General features: G+C 53.3%; 1 protein-coding gene across 4 annotated transcripts in view; it reads right to left on the minus strand.

Moving 5' to 3' along the window:
- Positions 1-15,818, minus strand: part of MTMR4 (myotubularin related protein 4) — a 57,659-nt gene that overhangs the window by 19,948 nt on the left and 21,893 nt on the right. For 3 of the 4 annotated variants that reach the window (XM_065853118.2, XM_071817143.1, XM_071817142.1), the window contains 5 exons: positions 7,153-7,242; positions 4,365-4,481; positions 3,606-3,688; positions 3,250-3,416; positions 1,776-1,872 (listed from right to left, as the gene is read on the minus strand). In XM_065853118.2, the coding sequence (XP_065709190.1) occupies positions 1,776-1,872; positions 3,250-3,416; positions 3,606-3,688; positions 4,365-4,481; positions 7,153-7,242 (554 nt within the window). Of the gene's footprint in view, positions 1-1,775; positions 1,873-3,249; positions 3,417-3,605; positions 3,689-4,364; positions 4,482-7,152; positions 7,243-9,451; positions 9,658-15,818 lie in introns of those variants that run through there. The other variant, XM_065853117.2, reaches the window with a different exon arrangement.

A 15,818-nucleotide genomic window follows, 5' to 3' on the forward strand; every position in this document is an offset into this window, starting at 1 on the left:
AGACTTGAAAGACAACGGACAAAGCCATTACCTTGGAGTATCCTGTCTCTAACAACACTGTTTTGCCAACTCTGGGAAATAAAAGATAAAAGGACTATAAACAGTTAAAAAGTAACCTGATTCCTGTGAATAGAGGCAGGTGGTAAGGATCAAAAGCCAAGGCAGGATTTAAAGACACACTCCCTGAAGCAGAACTGGTTTCTGAGTTGCACAAGCAAATGACACCACCTTGAAGATCTCGGGATGTCTGCAGGAAGGTGCGATCTGCCGGGATCCTCGCGTGGGACCTCAGGACACGGAGAAAAGCAAAGCCAGGCCTGCATCCAGCTCGCTGAGCTTTGGTTCCAGCCCTTTCTTCCCTGGTTTGACTGGAAATAAAACATCTGTCTCAAGAGAAGTTTGCTAATTGCTGTGAATTACCAGCCAGGAGAGCAAACCACAGATGGTCAACCTAAGCTGGACATTCTGCAGCTGTCAGAGGGAACCACATCCCCAAAACCCTCGGCTGCTCTCAAAGACACATGGAGACCCTGCCTAGGGCAAGGACGTACAGGTTGTGTCCTCCAGAATTGCGCAGGTCAGGAGAACGATTCCTACTTCACAACTTTGGAGAAACTGTGTAAATGCCATTAAAGCCATGTTAACAGCCCAAAAGCAATGATGTGGTCAGTACGGCCAAGTAAACTGTAAAACAACCCCCAAATCTAGCGCTTGCTGCCTGGATTCCCAAGGAAGAGAGAAAAGGTAGCAAACTTCAAAACTCCAGCAGGATTTCCCCCACCAGGCCTCTCCATGAGAAACCAGTGTCGGGGACCTGGGTGACACAGAGGTGACGGGGATGCCTTTAGAGACAGAAAAGATTGAGGGATACCGGTCATTTCAAGAAAAGGATTATAGGGAATGCAGAAATGAATATGTCTGGCAAAGCTTAATAAAATCCTGTTGGCTTAATGCCACCTGCTGCAAAGAATGCGGCAGCGCTTCTCCAGGAGCTCCTGGGCCCTTCAGGAGCAGAAGACAGGCTGGGATCACTTCATGGGAAAGACCTTCGGGAGATCTGCACTCCAGCCTCCCACTCACAGGGAACCACTAGATCACCCGAGATGATCTGTAAGGATGAAGAACCCCCAGCTGTTTGGGGATCAGTCCCAGGACACTCCTGGGGAATCACTGGATTTTTTTCCTCCCATGTCCACTCTGAACATCCCAAGCTGCATCCTGTGGCTGTCATCTCTTTCTTCAGTCACCGGCCGCTGCTGTCGAAGAGTTTCACTCTTTGGAAATGCTGTTCCAGCAGCTGCAGGCAGCTCACCCTTCAGACCAAACGAGACTCCCGCGTTCCCCAGGCTGCCGAGCATCAGACAGCCCTGCACTGGCCCAACCCTGCTCCTAAACAGTGCCGAACAGCCACCAAAACTTTGGTTTTCATTTCAAACAGCTTTGGAGAGAACAACTGGCCAGAAACGCAACCCCACAATGGACAGTTCTGCCAAGACAATGTCACCATATGATGAGTTATGGCCAGCGCGTTATCAACCACCCGTGTTAGCGTTTCTAACTGCTGCTAGCTCTCGTGTTTGGGCTGGATTCCTTCAATTCCACAATGTGAAAGGTGGGAAGAAAGGGGATGTGGCTCACATGCTGATCTGCCTGAGGGTTCTGAAGGTCAGGAAGGAGGATTAGCTGGGGTGTGATTCATCCGCTGCTCTGCCGAGGATTGCGAAGGGAAAGAAGGGAAGGGGAGAGTGGGGAGAGCCCGGTGGTGAAACACTCACTTGTAATTGTTGTTGATGTCAGAGACGCGCCAGACGTTCTGCAAGTCAAAGCCCATCCTCACCAGCTCCATCTCAAATCGGAATCTCACGTGGTCTCCTGGAAGAGCAGAGCATGGGGTATTTACTGACAAACGTGCCAGTGGCAGCTCCGGCACAGCGTTCACAGGCCAGAGAGAAACTACAGGAGCTGGACAGTGGGGATCTGCTTCAGAAGCCAAAAACATGTGTCCATCACGGGGGTTCCTCTGCTTTTTGTGTTACATCAGGTCACTCTCAGTCTCAGGGCACAGAGCAGATGGAAACAGCTTTCCCACATCAATGTGGGAGTGGGGGAGATTAATTTAACCCACTTTTTGTCCTTCTGACAGGAATGGCTTCTGAAGCAGATGTCAGGACCCCCATGGGAGAGGAGGCCTGAGCACCCGCCCCAGGCAGCTCTTTTTCTGGACTCCTCTCTCAGAGACTGACTCGGGGTTTGTTCTCTCATGTTTCAGCCTCGCCTCACAAATCCTGGATGCCTTTGTTGCTCGAGTGTCAAATCTTGTTAATAAATAAACACTGCAAAGCTCTTCACCCCATTCATATCCTGCAGCAACAACTTCCACAGGTAGGTTTATTTATACTAGAGAATACTCCTTTCTCTAAAGCAAAGACAACAAACATCTCCCAATGGCTGATGTTTGGGACACTGTAAAAACATGTACTTTACCTCTTCTCTGTCAGCTTCTCTTTGAGATCTCTTCCACCTAACCCATTCAACCCCATCCCTCCATCCCAACCTGTGTTTGGACATTTCACTCACGCTACTGCTTCTCTCCTCTCGTATCAGCACATTTTTAAGACTAAAGCCAGGTTTGTCACTCACTTTAATCCCCTTTTATCCATGATGAAGCTGTTTAAAGAAAAAGCAACTGCAAGTGAACTTTGTGCTCCCAGTGAAGCGAAACTCCCAGTCCACACGAGGGCACCATCACAGCTCTGCTCTTCTCTTTATGGATTCAGAGATTGTGTTTGTGTAAGGATGTACCAGACGTCTCCATGGATCTGAACACGGGAGTGTCTATTCTATGATTTCTAGGTGTTGGAGAAGAGATGCAGATGGACTCATATTAATTAAGCTGCCTCAAAGCTGATGGTGTTTACTACCCCAGGGCAAGACTGCTTGGGCTTTCCATCATGATGAGAGTACTAAAGTATGGGGTGTTTTCACAGGAGAAAGGGAAAAGCTGTGTACATGTTGCTGGGTCAGAATGCCCCCTATTATGCTTATTACTATTATTCCTTTTACTGTGCTGTATCTGGTCATCAGCTGATCTCTAGGCCAGGTACAGGATGCCCCTCACCACGGTAAACTTGGGCTATGGCTACAGCACAGCTTAAGACACAGCCAGACATCAGTTTATGAATAACAGTTCACACTGCACTGCAGCGCTTCTGGACGGAAAAGCAGAGAGGGGACTGGCCAGGAACTCACCTGGACGGCAGAGATGTGCATGCTGGTCCTCCTCGTCGACACAGACTCCTAAGCACCACGCGTGGTAGGCAAACGCAAAGAGGTCCTCAGGCTTCGCAGGGCGGGCGATGGCTCGAGTTAACCTCTTCAGCCACTCCTGGCACTGCTTAAAGGTGGAAAAATGGCACCTGCAAAGCCAAAAGTAAATCATCCTCAGTGGGTAAGTTCATCCAGCCAAGACACATGGACAGTGAGCTCTATCTTAGTAACCCTGGCCAGGAACAGCTCAATTCCAACAGCAGCACAGAGGGAGACGCTGGAGCTGACCATGGTGACGGCCTGCAGCGGCATCTACAATATAACAATTAAACAGATACCTGATCACTTTGGAGTCCTTGCAGACGATGTGAAGCTGGAACATATCCCGACACTCCACGCTTTCCATCATCCTCAAAGGCACCTGCGAGGGACAGACGCAGGGCATGACGAGACGCGCCACATCCCGCGCAGACGCCGCAGCCTGGCCCGCGGGCCCGTCACGCGCAGTCACGGCTCCACCAACGGTCATGAGCTTCTACTCCAAACTACAAACCCACTCGGAGGTTTATGAAGCTCGGTGACTCAGCGCAGAGCCTCCTTCGACAATTACTATTCGGATTTCTGTTCTGTCCCTGGGTAGCCTCCCACCTGGGGATAGTTACTGACTAAATCTCATCCAGACAAGTGCAGGTAAGCGAGCCAGACAAAAGCTGCAATAAAAGACACCGAGCCAAGACAGCGAGAGAAAGCCTCAGGCTCCCACTGTCTGATTCTCAATTGCTGGTCTCCAGGTAGGAGAAGTCTCATTAAAACTGGCCTGCAAGAGACCTCAACAGTCTTCAAATTGCCAAGTTTTATGCTTGAATTTAAAAAGAACAGCAAGGGAAAGACCTAATTATTATCCAGCTGAGAACCCCATCTACACCCCAAAACGCAGCAGCAAAACAGCAACTGCACGACCAGCATTAACAAGAGATGGCATCAGGCATGGCACCTTCGAGAGGCACAGCTTGACGACGCAGAACTGGCCTTTACCCCCGCAAAATACTGCGAGAGGTCACGGTTCAGGCAGCAGGAACAGGCAGATGTGGACTTACGTTGATCACAGAATCCTTGAATTTGATATGAAGCCGGTAGTTGGAGATGGCGATCACAGCATCATTCGCATGGCCGAGATACTCCACACCCTCACCCTGCAACACCGTGAACGGGACCTGCAAGGGAGACACCACCAGCTGAAGACATGCAGAGAGCTGTGGGCACCATCCGTGCCAAGAGCCGCTCGTCCCACTGCCCCGCAGCACAGCTCCCACGGGAATCACTCCCGGCAACGTGCTCGTCGTGTGCTGAGAGCCCACAACAGCACCGACAGCGCTGGGACCCGCTGCCGGCCCCACGCGAGGGATCTGCTGCCAAAGATACATCAGGATCCACTGAGCACCTCCTGATGGATAATTGGGATGTCAAGAGGATGGAGCAGACTCTGTTCAGTGGTGCCCAGCGCCAGGGTGAGGGGCAACAGGCACAGACTGAAACACAGGAGGCTCCATGTGAACATAAGCAGCAACTTCTTTGCTGGGAGGTGCCAGAGCCTGGCCCAGGCTGCCCAGAGCGGGTGTGGAGTCTCCTTCTCTGAGCCATTCAAACCCGCCTGGACCCACCTGTGTGATCTGCTCTGGGACCCTGCGTGAGCAGGGCTGGGCTGGGGATCTACAGAGCTCCTGCAGCCCAACCAGCCTAGGGTTCTGTAATTATTAATATTAATACTTGCACAGGAGAGGTGTGACCACAAACACCACGTACCCCAAACCATGGGCACCTGGCAGCGAGGGGCTGCATGGGGGCAGCGGGTTTTACAGTCCCTGCTTTTTGGAGAGGGTAGAGGCAGCCCTGGCACGGGTGACATGACAAAGGTGACAATATGAGGCACAGTTTGGAGTCTCTCAGCCCGAGTCCCCTGCCCCACGGCAGAGTCCAGCCGTGATCCCGATGCGTCACACAAACCAAGGGGGCTCATATCAGCATCCCAAGATCGACAGGTACTAATCCGGGTCCATGAATCAAAGGTTTGCCCAGTTTCTGCTAACAAGGCTGCGAGGGAATCTCTGCATACAGTATTTGCATGACTGAGGAAACTAATTAAGTTACCTATATTAGAAACTAAAAAATAAAAATCCAGATAATCAAGTGTTTCTCTGGCTTTGCCTATCAGCCCAGACATGCCCCAGCTAGTTTTAAAACAGGGGATCCTGGCAGATGGGCAAGTTTAACTTTGATTTTCTTGAATTAAAAAAAATTAAAAAGTGAACCACCTTAAAATTCACCAGGCTCCTCTTCCCATAGCCACGTAGAGTCCTCATTGCTCCCTGAGTGCCACCTGCACCAGGTGATGTTGGGAACCAATTATACCAAAATGTCACAAAGATTTATCATTTCAGCCAGAGCCCTTGACTCGCCAGACAGGGCATCTGATGAAACAACTCATTATACTGTAATTAGCACAAGTCAGACAGCCTTGTCTCGATTTCTAAGCCGATTCTACAGGTTGGGTACACGCTGCCTAAAAATTGAGTTTCCTGGATTTCAGACTTCATGTACAAGTGACAACTGTACCAACAACTTCTCCCTTCTTAAGTTGCTTGTACAAAAATAACTTTAGACTGGCACCTATCTGAAAATGCTTTAAAAAACTGAATTATTTGACATTAAAAAAATATACACTCTTTATTCCTGCAGCTTTTATATGTATGATTGCCGGAGCTGTTTTTAGTTGGCATGTGTTTCTTCTGCTTGTGTGGCTCTTTCACACAGCAACAGAAGGGAGACAGATTAGAAACGGGATGGTGAAAACTGCAAGAACTGACAGAGGAAAATCCTGGAATAAACTGACAGGTGCCCAAATACAGCTTGTTGTCAAGCCGATGGCATCCTTTTAGACTTCACCTTCCATTAAGAGAACAACAATTTGCTGAAGGCAAATTGCCCTTTGGGAGGGGTGAATTTTATGGTCCTCCATGCAGAAGACTTGAGCAGATTCTGCTCTTCTCCGGGTGGGCTCAGCTCAGTCCCCTCAGCAGCTTCACCTCCCAAAAGCCACAGCCCTGCAGCCCTGACCCCACGTTTGCCCCTGCGCGTCGCTCCTCCCGTTGCCACAGCCCTTGCTTTTATCAGTACAGCTTAATCAAGACGATGCCAATCGCGGAGCAAACTCAAACACTGCAGCGAGAACACTCAACGTGAGCCTGGAGGATGAGGAGGATGAACAAGCTGCCAGCAGCCAATGCTAAAGGCAATAACAAACACCAGGACGCTTTGGCTCCCACCACTTGGGATCTCGTCCTTGCTGCACAGCAGTGACAGCACCGGGTGTCTTTCAAGGGCTTTTGCAGCAGGAGGCTGGCATCGGGCGGAGGTTTCTCTTTCCAACAGCTCTGCAGCAGGAAAATGCCAGGAGCAACATGTATTACAGCCAGATCAGCCAGCGCAACTGCACCGTACGGCTACACAGAGCACAGCCCAGCGCCGACACTCAGCCTGTCCCAGCAGCATCTACCTGCTGCAGAGGCTCCGCGGTTTCTCCCTGTCAGTGCAGGCGAAGGGCAGGGAATGCCCAGGACGGCTCCATATTGCATCATGCTCCAGCCATATTTCCAAGCGGCAGATGTGACGCTGTGCAAATCGCAGCGTCTTGGCAGGGCCGGGGAGGCAGGGCCGGGGCGTTCAGAGCCGCCGCCACAGTCTCCACGCATGCGGAAGGACCCGCCGGTCCCTCCGGAACACGAACCGCGCTGCAGAATGGCTCTCAGGCTCAACACCACCAGAGCTGAGCCTGCTGAACCCCAAAGCTGGTTTATTGGTTTTTGTTTTCTTTTTTAACTTCCTTACCTGCAATGACTCTTCCTCCTTTACAAGCTCTTTCGGGGGGAACAAGTCCTTGGCCTGGATGTACTCCAAACTGGGAGGGCCTTCCTCACCCTGCATTGCAAACAAAACACACATTGAGACAGGTCCCAGCCAGCACGTGTTGTGAAAAGGCAAAAATTGAAGCTGCTGGATGCTCTTGGCACCCCAATACATTGGGGATCCCCTGGACCTGTGCATGGAAATGCCTGCTCAGCCTCCAGACCCCAGCGGCTCCTCCTGCTGCTGCAGGACACCCACAGCATAGGGAGAGACTGAACCAGGTCTCCAAGCCCTGTCTCTTCCACCCTTCATGTATTTGGGAAGCCAAGCAGAAACACCTCGGCCACGCACAGGATTCTGGATCGATGTGATGGTAATGTGTCACGTGAAAGGTTACCCCATTACCTTCAATATGGCAGCACAGCAGAAACACCGTAACACAGAGGGTTTCCAGCTACAGCTTCCACCTACTCTTCCTCCTCCTATGTTCAGGATTATTTTCTTTTGGGAGTTTTCATTTTTACTCTCGGCCCAAAGAAATCTGGGAAGAGCCTGAAGCTTTTTGAGGAGAATATGCAAGCATGAAACGTAACCCTATAACAGCTGCAGCCAATTCACAACTTGTGCTACCGACTGGTGACAGCACCCAAGCAGGACACTCGTCCTCAGGGCAGCCGTATGTGTCGGAGCTGCTGAGACGGACACCCCGGGAAAACCACAAAGGCTGAGAGAACATAGAACCTGGACACACCACCCTTGGGAAAGTGGAGAGAGTGTCTCAGTTCAGGACGTGACGATCTTCAGTCACTCGTGAAATCTCGGTCCTCACTTTCACCAACCTCACCCCCCATTCTGCCAAACCACCAACTTGCTACGTGAATGAGCAGCATCCCGATGCTCAGCTGAGGACGCTGACCTGCCCGAAGCCCAGGACAGTCTTAATTCCATGGGTATTCAGTGTGGGAATTTCTTCTTCAGAATGCCTCTTGCTCTCTGACTATAGCTCCTCTAGGCTCTGGCATTTATTAGGAAACACTCTGTTCTGTAAGCATCAAACAATATTTTAAAATGAAATTTCTTTCCAGTTAAGTCATTTGAACCAAAACACCAAATTTCAATCTGGAGAAATGAGAACCTGACACCTTTGGCTCGGTTCTATTTAAAATGCTGTTGAATCCCCTCATGCTGCTGACAGCTGCTCGAGCCCCAGCACCCGCAGGTACAGCCCGTCCTGACGCGCTCCTGTGCCCCAGAGCAGGGCCGCCCCCCAGCCCACCCCTGGCTCCAGAGTCACCCGAGCTGGTGCAAATCCCAGCACCAACCTCAACTGCTGGCCAGGGCATTTCCCCTCCTCACCCACTCACCAGGCACTGGGCAAGGCTGCCGAGGCACCCACTCCAGCAACTGGTTATCGGAGACCCTGGGGGGCTCGGGGGCCCCTGCGATGCTGGGGCACTAGCCCAGGAGAGCATGAAGGAAGGTGCGTGCCTGAACAGCTGTGTGGCAGCTGGGGAGCAGAGATCATCTCCCATCGCCACTTCGCAGCTCACAAAGAAATCCCAGTGAGCAGCAGGAACTGGAACAGGGCAGCCAAGCGCTCCACCGGCCCCGCTGTCCTTGAGTCCCTCCCGCCTGCGGCGCGGGACGGGCGGGAGGCTGAGCTGAGCATCTCCCCCTGCCACCGCCCCAGCCCCGGCTACCAGCGGGTGCCCACAACTGGCTCCCTCCACAAGCCTGAAAGCCTCAGAGTTGATTTGGCCATGAGTCCTTCTTCGGGGGGGCTTTTTGCAGAAAGGGGCATCAGGTTTCCTCTGAACAAGGAAGCTCCTTTCTCTGAAGGTATAAAAGATGCAGAGGCAGGACCCCCTCCCCCAGCACCGCCCCCCGCAGTGTCAGCACAGGGGTCTCGCTGTGCACGCCGCAGCCATGGCTCTCGCACGGCGATCCTCCGGCTCCGGGCAAGGACCGGCCAGAGCCTGCGTGGCACGACACGCTCACCGGGCCTTCCGGCGGCTCGGCCTGCGGTGCCGAGCGCTGCTGTGCCCTTGGGCCCGGGCAGCGGACACGGGGAGCAGGGGTGGCACTGGGGGGAGGAGGAGGGATCCCCTGTGCAGGAGATGACACCCAGGCCGGGCGGATCCAGGGCAGGAGGATCCCGCACGCAGCCCGGCCTCAAGGACGGGCCTGGTCTGATGCAGCCGCCTCAGCACGGAGAGAAGCTGGCGTGCAGCCCCGCTTGCATGGAGGAGAGGAAGGGGGGGCAGAAAAAAGCAGCACTTACGAAGCAGTTGAGCATGGAGCAGGAGACACGGCCGGGCAGAGTCATATTCATTTCCCGAGGCGGCAGCTGGGCCGGGCAGGCACAAGCAGCATCTCCCGCCCCCGGGTCCCTGCTGCTGGCGGCAGCGGATCCGCGGCCACCGCGCCGGGCCGGCTGCAGCCCCCGCGCTCCGCCGGGCCCGGCAAGGGCAGGAGCATCCCCGGCAGGTGCCCAGCGCTGCCGGCTGCCGCTGACAATGGCGGGGGGGCGGGCGGGGGCCGGGCAGGCTCCTCCTCCCTCCCGAGGCCGCCGAGCTCGGCTCTGCCATGAGTGTCTCCCTGACAGAAAATGGAGAGAGCGACAGAGGGATCCCCCCGCCCCTCCAGCTCCGGCCCCGTGCGCAGAGCCGGCGCGATGCCCGCGGGCGGACGGCAGCGATGCATCCGCTGCCCCACCAGCCGCCGGGGGATCCCGTCCCGCTCGCCGGGAGCCTGCGGCACATCTCCCGCCAGCACCTGCCTCGTGTCGCACCCATGGCGGGAGCGCCGGAACAATAGCGGAGGGGAGGCCTTGTCCCCGGCACCGAGCCCTGCGCCCGGCTGACCCGCTGGGATGCTCGGCCAGGAGCCGCCCGCCGCAAACCTCTCCCTGCGACCCTCCCGCCGGCCTCTGCCCGCGCACGGAGGGAGGACAAAGGGCTGCGCTGCTCGCTCCTCAGTGCTGGATGCTCCCAAGCCTTTAAGTCCTTCTGCCCAGGGGCTGCTGTGCGTGCAGGGAGCAGCGGGATGAGTGTGGAACCCACCAGCACCTGTGTGCCATGGTCCAAGGCACCCCAGGGCCACTGCCACCCTCACTGACCGCCTGGACAGTTCGCTCTGCGGTGTCACCAATTCATCGTAAGAAGGACATTGAAATACTACAGAGAGTGGAGAGAAGGGAAGGAGCTGGTGAGGGGCTGGAGCACAAGTGTGATGGGAGCGGCTGAGGGACCTGGGGGGTTCAGCTGGAGAACAGGAGCTGAGGGGAGACCTTCTGATCTCTGAACTGCCTGAAAGGAGCTTGGAGCCAGGGGGGTCGGGCTCTGCTCCCCAGGAACAAGCGCCAGGAGCAGAGGAAACGGCCTCAAGTTGCGCCAGGGGAGGGTGAGGTTGGATGTGGGGAACAATTTCTTCCCCAAAGGGCTGTGGGGCATTGGAACAGGCTGCCCAGGGCAGTGCTGGAGTCACCATCCCTGGAGGGTTGGACAGATGGAGATGAGGTTCTCAGGACATGGGGCAGTGCCAGGGGTGGGTTATGGTTGGACTCCATGATCCTGAGGATCTTTTCCAACCAAAATGATTCTATGATTTAACTCCAGTATAGCAATGCCTGCAGATACGGGGAAATGCCTGGGGCACAGGGACTGCCGCAGGTTGAACATCCAGGAGCTGACTTCTGCTCTCTGTTGTTCAGCAAGTCCAGGAGCAAACCCCAAACTCCCCAGGTCACAGCCTGTGCCAGAGGCCACAGTCCAGCAGCCTCCCCGGCAATGCCACCTCCAGTTCCAGCACCAGCTGCTGCTCTGCCCTCCAACTCCCACCATTCAGCCTGAGTAAGAATCTCTTTCTTAAAATGAAAAATTAAACCCCAGCCTTCATAAATCCTTCAAGGCCCAGGCTCAAGTAATTTTGCTCAAATTACACCAGCTTTTTTGCTCCTGGACCATCCAAACAGGGCACAGCCTGTAGGCATTAAGCTCCTATTCAACATGATTGCCCCACAGCCAGCACTACCCAGCAACACCAACCGCATCCCAAAAGGTTTTTCTGAAGTCAGATAGAAGATTCAGGTGTTTCTGCACAAATTCATTAAGGGTTAGATTATTCTGAGCTGCTTCAACCAAGGGATAAGCTCTGCAACGCCCAGGCCTGCTGTCCTTTGTCACTGCAGGGCGGCAGTGCCCAGGCAAAGAGCCGCTTAATGAACCCCCGTGCTGAGAAACCAGACACAGATCACAGCCACACACAATTCAGGATAAAAACCCCAGAAGAAAATGCGACCAAGCCTGGAGACAAGCCATGAAATCCCATCACCGCCTCGGCTCCATCCCTGCCCACCATTTCCACAGTGCACGGGGGACAAACGTTAGGTATTCCTCAGCTTGGGGGACCCGACTCCAGCTGGCACCCACAAATCAAAACACATTTGTGTTACACACAAAGTCAACACACCGAGAACAGAGGGTTATGGATGAGGTTACGGACTTCTCTCGGCCAACCCTGGGCGGCAGGAGAGGCACCTGCTCCCCATGGGTTATTCTCTCGGTGAATGCCAGATGTCTGCTGCGGTACCTGAGCAGCAAAAGGAACCTTTTATACTGAAAAGTGTAGCTACTAACAAAAAGAAGTAAAACTAATATTTTTTTTTTTTCCCTGACATATCAGAAAAGCAACAGAGCGCATCTGTGGATAATGGCTGAAGCCGAGATGTCTCTTAGGTAGACTCAGTACACATCGCTATTTAACATATTAATTGCATACAACACATCGGCAGCGTTTATAGCACACAAAGCCACGGACGAGGCAGGTGAGGGGTCTGCTCCAACCACAGCGAGATGTTTAGAACCAGTATTCAGCTCAGGGCCTGGCATGGGGACTGTTGCCAGCTCGAGTTGCAGAAGGACCTTTATAACCCTAAGCTGCAGCTGTGCGGAGTTAAAAGGTTGCTCATCAGATCATCACTTTGAATTTCTAACCTAAGATGACCTGAACATCCAGAAATAGATGTTCTCCTGTTTTAACTGAAATATTTTTGCACTTTTAGCATTAGAAAAAAGACTCACACATGGCTTAGAAACTTCCACCCAAGAGCCGTGCCTGGTGCAGGGCGGACACAGACCTTGCCCTGAAGTTCAGCACTGGGGCTCACAGAGTTTGAGGAACCAGATTCAACTCCAGCGCATTCACCCCTTCCTCCAGCATTTCACAGAGCACCTGCTCTCATTCCCATGCCATCGACCAGACGAGGACAGGAGCGGTGGCAGCAAGGCCGCCCGGTGCCGGGCACAGGAACACCGAGTGCGCACAGCCTGGTTTGGCTGGCGGAGCTGGAGGGAGCTCCTGAACGTCACCTCAGATGCCTCCTCGGCTGAACAGCCGGTATTTGTTCCTTATCACGAACCAGCAGATCGAACATGAAAGACGAGGTTATTTTCACAGAACTGGGCTCCTCTGAGTGTCATGCATATGAACATTCATGCAAGGGTAGAGAAACCTCTCTCATTTTCTCCCAACTACACCCTAAAGCTCTCATGTTCTTTGAGGAAACGAAGAAGCGAATATAATATGGGCAGCATGTTCTTAAGGCCAGTTTGCAGTAATTAACCCCTTTTCCTCCCACTCGCAATGCACGTTGCTCATGCTCAGCAGCTCCCTCCCGTGCTGCTCCTCCCACCCATCCACACAAACAGTTTACCACCTCTCGTGAAGGTCCCAAAAGGGATTGGGAGGCTCTGAGAAAGCACAGTGCTCCGCAAAGATAGGGCTGGCACATGAGGGACCATCCTGCAGCCTCCAAGGGAGATGATATTCCCCATGGAGATGTGCCGGCACGCACCGGGAGCCCAGCCTGCAGCACAGGGTCCACACTTGGACTGACACATCCAGGGAATCACACCAGGAGCACGGGACAGGCACCGCTATGGTGACACCAGGAGCACAGGACAGGCACCGCGATGGTGACATCCACTGCAATGGTAACACCAGGAGCACGGGACAGGCACCCCAACAGTGACACTGGGAGCACAGGACGCCCACCGCGACGGTGACACCGCTCTCCTGGCCTGGAGCCGGTCAACACCCTGAACTGCATCTCTTAGTCAGCAGCTGGTCCAGCTTTCCATGAGACACAGCCAGGGGGGTTCAAGGAGCAGGTGGTGGCAGAGCCCGTCGCTCACAGGAAGGTGGAAGCAGCGAAAGGGTGGGACGAGGAAAACTGGTCCCATCTACTGCAGGGAGGTGCCACCACCAGCACAGGTGTGCCCTTCCCAACCACGACATGTCTTTATCCTCCATTTCTTTTTGGCATCACCAATAAGATTGCTGTGATCACTCTTTCATTAGACAGAAGGCACCACTCCTACACCTTCTAGATATTAAGGGTGAACTTTTCATCAGCACAGCATCACCCTGCAGACAGAGAGGAGGGAACACAAGGGGCTACGGCGATGGGTGATGGAGATCTGAACCCGCAGCCCCGTCCCTGGTAGCTCGTACATCGTACAAGGCGCCCCAATCTGCCTCAGCTGGAGGAAAACCACAGGAAACCTGGCAGGAGGAGGTGACTTCCATGGCAGGTGCTGTCAGGACATCAGTCAAATCGATGGGAGCCAGCGCAGCTCTGCCTGACAGCTTGGGGCTCCAGCGGCCACCGAGCGCCGCCGGACCTGCTTATCAAGGTCTTTTAACAGGCAAGGAGTGGAAGGGAGAAACTTGTATCATCTGTCTTATCCTGAAAGTTAAAATTTATCCTCCTTCTGCGTAGCAGATACCTACTCCACAGTGAGGTGACCTGCACTCAGACACGTATTTCTGTTTCTCTCCACTACCTATGCAGGGGAGCTACAGAAGCTGACGCCAAGAGCTGACTGGTTGTGGCCAACAGAACTTCTTGTGCTGCCTTCTCTACCTTTGTTGCATGGTGGCATCTTTGTTTCAGGACCCTCTACAAAAATAATTCGGTTCCTCAAAGCCTAAGGAGGTCCTTGGGTGAACCGGAGGGCTGCTGAGCCACTGAGGCGGCCTCCCAGAAATAAACCCCTGAACTTGTGTGAAAGAAAAGTTACTATTTTATACCCTTTAAATCAGGACCAGGATGGTAAGTGACATCTTTTCATCTTTACAGGCCCACAGAAGAGGTTCTAGAACTGCAATACTGCATTTAAGATTTGTTCAGAAAGCTGCCCAGAGGTGAGCGCAGAACAGAAACGTGAAGCAAGAAGCCTTTGAGAAGAGGGATAAAAGGACAGGAGATGAGGGCTGCCAACTCTGTACGCCAGCAAGAGGAGATGAGGGACGGCTGAGCTGCAAAAACCCACCCAGACGAACGGTCACGGACCCCGCCAAAGGGTATGAGCCAAGCCTTGAGCTGCCAGCAGAGCCGCAGAACCTCGTGCCAACTTACCCGCCAGGTTAGTTTTAAGTAACATATTAAGGGCATTAAGTTATGTAATTAATTAAGTTATGTATTAGTTTTAAGTTATGTATTAAGTACTTGGGGGTTCTGGTCAACAACAGGGTGATCATGAGTCAGCAACGTGTTCTTGTGGCCCAGGCCAATGGTACATGGGGTGCATTAAGAAGAATGTGAGCAGCAGGTCAGGGAGGCCACATCTGGAGTTCTGGGGCCAGTTCTGGGCTCCCCAGTTCAAGAAGGACAAGGAATTACTGGAGAGTCCAGCAAAGGAACACAGAGATGCTGAGGGGTCTGGAGCATCTTTGTGATGAGGAGACACTGAGAGAGCTGGGGCTGTTGAGGTGGAGAAGAGAAGCTGAGAGGGATCTGATCAATGGGATCGATAGCTCAGGGTGATATCTGTATACATCTGCATCAGTCTCATACAGAGAAGTCGTTGGGTCTTTTACAACCTGCCGTAACACCTATCTGAAGGGTCACACACTTTCATCTCTCCACCCCAGAGCAAGCTCCTCAACTCGAAGCTGTTCCGATCGAAAACACAAGAAACCCTGAAGCCAAAGCAGGGAGTATCAGGATAGGGACTACACCAAAAACCGCTGCATGCGTAACTATTGGAGCTGACAGTGCAATTAGTGCAGAGAGCACGTTTCCCTTTCTATTCCAGTTGTTAACAGATCACACGGGGGACGATCCCACAGGAGACGTCACTATTTCCTTGAGCAGCCTGCCAGATTTTATTTTTATTTTCACATGTTCAACCTACATTTTCACGTCCTCAATTTGGGTTTCCAGCCCTCTGCCCGTCTCCGCTGTTCTGCTCCGTTCTCCTCCCGACACCACGACTCGCTCCTGGCAGCGGCGAGCGCGGAGCTGCTGTTGATCCCGCGTTGCTGCAGCAACGCTCGGGCTCCCGGTGCCTGCAGGTCCCCGTGTCGCCTGCAAACCCCCCTCAAACCACCGCCCTAACAACACCTGCAACATATTTTTCAACATTCCTGGTCTCCAGTTGTCTTCCTCTCATCAGATCGCACGTATTTCGGGTTATTTCTTGCATTAGAGGCACTTGATCGGAGTTTATCAGCAATCTGGCTGGTCTGGCTGTGTTCCAGTCTTTCCAGATTTTCTTATACCGTATTTTTCTGCAACTAATTATCCTGAAAATTCTGCTACTGTGGCGGCACCAGAGCTCGTTATTAACATGGTGTTAAATCTT

The sequence above is a fragment of the Patagioenas fasciata genome, chromosome 19 (assembly GCF_037038585.1).
Source record: "Patagioenas fasciata isolate bPatFas1 chromosome 19, bPatFas1.hap1, whole genome shotgun sequence".
Classification (NCBI taxonomy): Eukaryota; Metazoa; Chordata; class Aves; order Columbiformes; family Columbidae; genus Patagioenas; species Patagioenas fasciata.